This window comes from Chroicocephalus ridibundus, chromosome 12 (genome assembly GCF_963924245.1).
Source record: "Chroicocephalus ridibundus chromosome 12, bChrRid1.1, whole genome shotgun sequence".
In the NCBI taxonomy this organism is placed as follows: Eukaryota; Metazoa; Chordata; class Aves; order Charadriiformes; family Laridae; genus Chroicocephalus; species Chroicocephalus ridibundus.
Window position 1 is genome coordinate 13723251 of NC_086295.1, and position 8064 is coordinate 13731314.

Below are 8064 nucleotides of genomic sequence, written 5' to 3' on the forward strand. Positions count from 1 at the left end.
GCATCTCCTGACTGCGTCCCTGGGCAGGAGATATCTAGACAAGGAGGGTAGGTGGGAAGTTAGTTGAATGTGGGTCAACTGGGAACTGGTATCTCACTAAGAAGCAGTACAGCTGCTGAAGTCTTCCTGCACATGAGCTTCTCTTCAACAGGCCATCAGTTCTAGAGAAAAGCTGCCAGTGAACTTTGGTATTTATGCCTGTTGTCATCCTATTGAAAAGTTAATGTTTGCATGTGGTATGCTTCTCGTTGGCAGTGAGGAATATCTGCCTTATTTTCTTTTTTCCAATTTTGTCTGTCACTTTCAACAGCTGTACCATGGCCTTGTAGCATCCTTGACCATTACTGAACTATAAGCAGTTTTTGAGAGGAAATATTACTAAACTACACAACCTGCCTTTTGCAGAGCTTTATTAACTTCAATGTGTTTTTCTTTCTGCAGTAACAACTCAACGGAGTGCACAAGCTTGCTCCTGTATGAAGTGGGAGGCAATATTGGTAAGTCTGGGTGGTAACTGAAAGTAAGGACTCTGATGTCCAGGTTGGTTTTTTTTTGCTTAACTTGTCTTAGGAGGGAGTTAAAAACAAAAGGGTGAGATTTGGAGGGGGGTCCAAAAGTTGAGAGGTGAACAAGTGTGGGTTAACCTCACCCGTAGCAAAGAGTACCTGTCAAAGCTCCTGTATCTTCCAGCCACCACTGCAAAGCCTTGATCGTGCACGTATGTGGGAAGGTTGAAGCCTGTACTTCAAAAAATACATAACACTAATGGATCTTATTCAGAAGCTGCCTGTCAAGAAAGGTAGAAACTCAAGAGTCCAAAAGTCTGGAGGACAGAGACATGCACAACTCTGTCCATCTTAAAAACAAACAAACCTCCCATTCAGTGAAATGTACCATGTTAAATTCCCTGTTCCCTCATCGATAAAGATTTGTGCTTGGAATTAAGTGTAGGGCTTAAAACCATAAACTACATTTATCTAAGTAAAGGGCAACTTCATCCTGTACCACTATCGGCTTTTAATTGTGGGCTTCTTTTCTGGGCTCTAACTAAATATGGTGTGCTGGCACATGGCATCTGGACTAACGATGGCCAGCTCCAGGTGTGAATTCTGTCTGCCTTCATCAGCTCTCTGACAAAACCTGTACTACCTTGGGTGGAAGCTTCTCAAGCCATATAGTTGAACAAGTTGTTGATGTTTGTTAGTAACTGATTTCCACTCGTCAATAGGGTAATGTCATCAGACGGAGAAGAGACTTGAATAATACGATTGCAGCAGCAGATTAGGGGTGTCCGACAATGGAAAGGAATTCTTAGCTCTGTCACAGCTACTTATGGAGACTGTCGGTCACTGGAGTGCTTTGGCTGCCTCTTAGTATTTCTCATAGCAGCATCTGTAGAAGAAAAGCATTGGAGACAATTCAGTCTCTGGATTTCACCACTAACGTGTTTCATGATGGTTTTCAAGTGCTAAAGTTATTGGGTATTAAAATTAGAGTAGCTCTCCACAAAGGTCAAAGCTTGGGTTTAGTATAGTTTTAAGGAAAATACATTCATTTTTAACATAAATAATTAGAATTTCCGGATTTATGGAAACTCTTCTGAATGGTTATGATATTGAAATTAATGTGAAAAAATACCAATTTTTAGGGGGGAAAAAAAACTCCATCTAGCAACTATAGGACTAAAGATATAAGAAATGCTTTTTTTTTTTTTCTGAATCTCTTGTTTTGGTAGGTGAACATTGCCTGGACCCAGACACTTACCTCTTAGACTTGTACCACATCAATCCCCATGCTGAGTGGATAATTAAGCAAAACCCATCTTGTCCTCGGATGTTCTAAGGAAAGCATGAGCAAAACAAAACGTTTGGTGGCAGTTTTTGGAAGACACGGAAAAGCTATGGAGATGTTCCTGGTATAGTCACAGACTGGACAATGCTTGTGTCTGAAGGAAAAAAAGCTTTATTTACTACTTCCATGGGGAGAGTACATGAGCCTACATGCTAACAGGGGTGTTGATAACAAGCAGCCATTATTATGTAGCAGAATTTGCAGGGGGTATAATTACTTGTAAACAAAATAGCCTCCCCAAAACAAACTCTGCAAACAAAGCTACAGTGACTGCGCAGCAAAGATGGAACGTAAAAGGAGAAATGTCTTCTTGAAGGTGGTAGAAGACATCTGTTTCTTCTGGATTTGCTTTCTTCTGATCACGTCCACGTTTTGGAGGAGAGACAGTCAAATGCTGTGGAGGTACTAATGAGGTCCCTTTGGTAAGATCTACTATTGACTGTCGCGCATCACCAGAAAAAGTTGTGAACCTGGGTTTCACTAACATGATGCTGTTATTTTCTTTGAAAAGTGAAAAAGGATGCTTCCAGAAAGGCCAGATGGGATCTGAAGCCAACATCTAGCATTTAATGACTACAGTTAAATACACATATGCAACACAAGAAAACTTTCCTTGGAAAAACGTATGGGATGGAGAGCAGCCTTTCAAGTGTACAGTTTGAAGGAGACATGCCTGTCCCATACAGTAATGCAAAATGTACAAGTTGCCACTGATGATGGGGAAAACATACATTTATTTTGCTGGACAACCTATATCTCAATGGATAACCAAGGAAATATTCTGAAGTTAATTTGAGGTTAGTAATCTGACCTGGCCACATGAACTAAACTTCCTTTTGGAAGACTCTGTATGAACATGTCTGGTTAAAAAAAACAAACACACAATCGCAACCAAGATGTGCAGTGGCTGAAATAAGAGGTCCATGCCTGTATCTGGTCGCACAGTGGGTACCGAATCGAGCCTTTACCGCTTTGACGGCACATTTTCATCCCACACAACATGGTGTGGTCACTGTGGTCTGCGAAGACAAGGGTGGAGCAGAAGGCTCGCCCCTCGCGTCGCTGCGCCATCGTCGTACACCCTCAGCTCAAACAAGACTGTGCTTGTGGAAGAGGAGTGCAGAAGTGTTGTTTTCCTTTCCAGTGATGCTGAAATACCTCATGTGAGGGAACCTACTATGCAGTTACATGGGATGGAACATGCACTGTTTCTGAAAATCCTGACATCTTTTTTTATATACCCTTTTTAGACGCTGTTGGATATTTATTCATGTGGCAGAAGCAGGGCTGCCCTGCAAGTGTATACTCAAAGTATTTCATTTGCCGAGTCCTAGCTGCACTAGTGACAATCTCCAGTATTATTTCTTTTGTTTGACTGAATTTGTTTCCATTGCAGTCTGAACTTTTCCCTCCTCTGTTTTTTTTTTTTTTTCCCCCAGGCTGATGTGTAGCTATCCCTATTCATTATCTCAAAGTCCTACTTGCTATTTTAAGGGCACTTCATTCTGTGGTTTGTCTGCGAGGTTAAATCCTCTTGGTGGTTAAGATCCTTGAGGAACAGGCGAGCCATAGTCCGTATCCTTTCTAACCTGTTGTGAATACTGTGTGCATGGTGCTGATGTCTTGAAATGATGCATATATTAGAGAGTCTGTCTGCTTTTCTTGGTTGAGATGATGCAGAGGCACTGACTGGTGGGATCATCTTCATAGTTGTCTCTTTAAGAAGCTCTGATAGAAATTTGCAAAAGAAACCCCACCTCCCAACCCTAATCCAGAACCTCGATGTCAAGACTTCTTTAGGTGCCTCAGTTTTATAGGGCTTAAACTGTGCCTAAAAGGGACTGATTCTTATCCTTGAGATTGGGTGCTCTGTGTCTCTTGAAATATCAAGCTGCTTTAAAATTGGGCATTAAAAATCAAAGGTACCTATGCACTCGTCGCTCCTGGAAATCTTCCTTGCAGTGATGGAGCTTAGCAAAGAGCAAATGCCAGAGATGTCATACTGTGAGAAATACATAATTCGCAAAGGTATTGGTGGGAGAGACAGAAGAACGTGTGACCGCTCAGAGTTGCTTTGCGATCTAAATTGCATCCCTGCAAATCATATCACGCTGCAGTTTTTCCACCCCTTATATACCGGATGTTTTATTAAACATACTGGCTTCCATACGTATGAGGGGGAAATGCTACATCGCTTCTGTCAACAAAGCAGTCTTTTTCATCAGCAAATAATGTGAATCAGTGCTGTGAAAAACAAGGTTGGGGTGAGATCTCATGAGACAAATATCAGTTCTCAAATATGAAAGGAAACATAAAAAAACCCAAATCATCTCTTTCCAGACGATGAATATGCTTTTTTATTTTTCTTTCCTATCTTTGTACCAGTCACTGATGTGCAACCTACTTCTGAATGCTGGCTTTTAATAACTATTTTTACAAATTATGAATTCTGTATTTAAAATTCATTTATTCAATGAAACAATAAAAATCTAGTAAAATCGTTTGGCTTCAATTTCATTAGCAGCTGAGAATAAGTTAGCATGGGAACTGGCACCGCATCCGTGAATGCCAGCAGGATTTGCCTCGTGCCTGAAGAAGGATGTGCCTGGGGTCTAAGTGAGCGTGGCAAGAGTTCCATATTACGGCTTCAGAAGTTCCTTTTCAGAGGATCCCGTGGGTTTGGTGTGAAGGAATGATCCAGGAGGAGGAAGAGGAGGTCAGTGTTGGGTATAGACAGCCCAGAGAAAGGTTGACAGGGGGCTGAAGTTTGTGAGCACCAAGGATTAGTGACTTCTGAAGGAAGAAGAGAGGCTGTTAAAGATTTGAGCTTGAGGAAAGATGGCCATGTCCCATGAGAAGTCCCATACCTACCTCCTCGGTCCCATGCTCAGTGTCGTACTTGCTGGCAGGACTAGCCAAGTTGGCCAAGAATAATAGGAATCCAGCCTGAATCTCTGGTAAACTGTGACTAATATTTCAGTGTTCAATAGTCAGTGATGAAACGTGGCATAAATCCACTGCTATTTGTTTAAAAACAGTAACAGCAGCCGCCTGTCCAGTGCTACTGAGAGAGAAGCAGGACTTGCTACCCTATCCAGAAACAAAGGGAAAGGGAGGAGGATCTAAGCAGCTTTAGAAAGCTTTCAGAGCAATTATCTGAGGAAAACACCAGTTTATCAAACTCATTTCACCCATTCATCTTCAGTAGTATCAAAGTGCTAATCTCTCCCATCCCCATGGGTGTTTTTTGATTGATCATTACACGGCTATCTCCCCTGCTCAGAAGAAAAGCCCAGTATTTATTCTGAATGCAACTTAAAGTCGGGTGTGCCGAGATAACAGGACACAGCATAAAAGAATCTTGCAAATGCTGGTTAAACATATTTCAGTTCCACTTCATCCACAAATACCACATATTAAAAACAAATAATTTGCTTTGGGTGGGGGGAAGCTTTACAGCAATACAGGGTCTTCATAAGAACAAATGAAGCTTCAAACCTTGGAGGGAAATGCTGTAGGAAAACAACAAAATATACTTCCTGGAGCAAAGTAAGTAAATGATGGCAAAAATACAGTTGTATTTGATTAAGTCTGTTTCTTTCCTCTGGTGCACTCCCCAGTGTTGAAAACAAGACAACTGATGAGAGAGTGCCACTTTAAAGTTCTCTTCAAATCCTGTCTGGTCTTGATTGCACATGAGGATTGCGTATGTCTGCACCTTGGGGCAAGAAAATAAGAGGCTGTAGTTCAACATTTTAAGTTGCTAGAAAAGAAAACGTGCAGCTGCGCTGACTTATCATCTAGGAAATGGTCATGGTGGGATCAGTTCCTACAGTCTTCCCCAGCCATTTCTACTCCCTACGAGCTCAGGCTTGTATGGATCTGTGTGTGTGTGGTGACAAACTCTTTCTTGAAGCAGCTTTGTGTTGGCTGTCCCTTCCCAGCACCTCCTTGTCCAGGGGACGGGGTGACCTCACCTGCCGAGGAGCTGCTCTCCAGCATCTGGACCTGGCAGGATCTACTGAGCTCAAGGGGCTGCAACTTTCTTCCCCACTTATGTTCTGTTATCTAGCTCTATCCAAGGGCTGGCCTAAAGAAGGCGAGGGTGGGAAGGAATTCTTTTTATCCTTAATCTTGGAAGGAAACTTGAAGTAGTGATGTTTTCACCTCTCTGACCCTCTTGTCTGTCCCTGTTTGCCTGGCTAGTGAAGTTGAAGGAATAATTAACTAGGGGATAAAGGAGGAAAAAGGAAAGATACCAACAGAAATGGAGGGTGTAGGTATACCTGTGGGGGGTTGTTTGGCTTTTTGTTTGTTTTGCAGGGGTTGGAAGAGATGCTGATGCACACGAGCGCTGCTGTTCTCTCCTCTCTCATCCCAAACCTTGTTCTTGGCAGGCTGCAGTAGAAACCTGCTCCAGTGGTTCCCCATCCTTTCCAGGCTGAAAACCAAAGGCTGGTTTCCCTTGCCTTTGGCTTTTGCCAGCCTGCCCTTTCTGTGCCGAGAGGGTGATGTGAGCCTTCAGTTCTGAATGTGCTTCGCATTGGTCCACGCGTGTGGATGGATGCTCCAAGCTGCGCATGGACAACTTGTGACTTGGGTTGAAACTGAATCTTTTGAGCCTCGCACAGAGTTTTAAAAGTCTTGAGGAGCGTGGTTATACATAACCCACCTGTGTTACCTCCTCTCTCAGCTCTTTCTATGTGCCGAGTCGGTGCAGGCGGAGAAAGTTGCTCTTATCTGTGCTGATGACTCTGTAGTAAGCCTTCTCTGGACACAAGAGGCAGTCAGAAAGTGGAATAATTGCCTTTCACTTATAACAAACCAGCAGAGCTGGCTCAGGGTTTCAAGTGAGACAATTAAAGATATTGCATTGTTGTCTTCAAAAGGAGAAATAGACCTGGGGGTTCCCTAATAGCCCTCCTGATTCTGCGCTGCGCTCTCGGTGCGTGTTGTTGTGGGTTGCATTTATTATGAGCCACTTATTATCCCTAATTATTTAGCAGGGGGGAGGTCTCTCAGTAACAGGCGAATTTGTGACTTGATGAACACTCAGCTGTCTGTATTTAAGATAAAATTACTGTAATTAACAAATCGATCAACCCTACTTTAACTTTGCCTGGCTGGGACAGGACAAATGGGCTAAATGAGACCTATTTAGTACCGTGGTAGAGAAAGGGGTTTGTAGACATCAGGATACACAGGCTTAACGCCTTTTTTTTTTTTTTTTTTTTAAAACACGCTGCTTTTAATGGTAATGTCACATAATTGTCTCTTGTTAGGTAATTTTGTCTCTAACAAAAAGCCCTCACGCTGCGCTTTCTTCGGCTCAGCCCAGCAAGGCGAGAGTCCCGGTGGGTGAGTAGCCAGGTGGGTTGTTTTATTATAACCTAAACCTGGAGGGGGGTGGGCTGGATTCCCTGGGTGCCGCACTCTCTTGTGACTTGTATCCGGTTGTTTGCAGAACTTACATCTTTGAGAGCCAGATTAATCCCTCAGGTTGTCTTATGGCTGACAGATGTTGCCTGCTCCAGCTCCCCAGCTGCTGCTCCTCATACCGCTTTGCTGCCCGAGGGTGGAGGCGCTTCCAGCCCCGGCCAGCCCTCCCACCTCCCTGGGGTGGGAAGAGCTTGTCCCCAGTTCTTCTTCCAGGTAATCGGTACCTGCTACCAGTTGCTCACATAGGAAAGGAGTTTAAATAACTCTTCTGGAGCTGCAGTTTTGCAGGAACCTGCCTTACACTGGCATCTCTTGGGCTGCACCTAGCACATCCCCAGTGTGCTGAAATAGCACGGGGTGCGGAATAGTCACTGGGCGTTGGATTCCTGCCCTGACTTAGTTCATGGTAGCTTCCTAATGAAAACAATACTTGGAGCCACATGCTGTCTAGAAAGCATTCATCTACTTGGATTTGTCCCTCTTTAAGCTTTTGGGGTACATTTGTGCATGCTGGCAGGCTCACCCTGCGTGTGCTGTCAGCCCATCCTTGCTGCCTTATTGCTCCACGATTGTGTGGCATCCACAAATGTATTTAAGGTGGTGCTGTTAAGTAGACAGGACACTGGAGGGCCAAGGAGATGCTCTCCGCTTCACTGTATTTTGCTGCCCTGTGAAATGAACTGGTGAAAGGTAGATCTGCTATGGAAGAAGAAACCAACGGTGGCCAACAGCATGAAGATGAGGAGGGTAACTGTGTGTCTTCTCTGAGAACTG

General features: G+C 43.7%; 1 protein-coding gene across 4 annotated transcripts in view; it reads left to right on the forward strand.

Moving 5' to 3' along the window:
- Nucleotides 1-4351, forward strand: part of ARHGAP40 (Rho GTPase activating protein 40) — a 29831-nt gene extending 25480 nt beyond the window's left edge. For all 4 annotated transcript variants that reach the window (XM_063350295.1, XM_063350296.1, XM_063350297.1 and 1 more), the window contains exons 14-15: nucleotides 442-497; nucleotides 1736-4351. In XM_063350295.1, coding sequence (XP_063206365.1) covers nucleotides 442-497; nucleotides 1736-1842 — 163 coding nt within the window. In that variant the 3' untranslated portion in view covers nucleotides 1843-4351. The remainder of the gene's footprint in view (nucleotides 1-441; nucleotides 498-1735) is intronic.
- Nucleotides 4352-8064: the final 3713 nt, after the last annotated feature.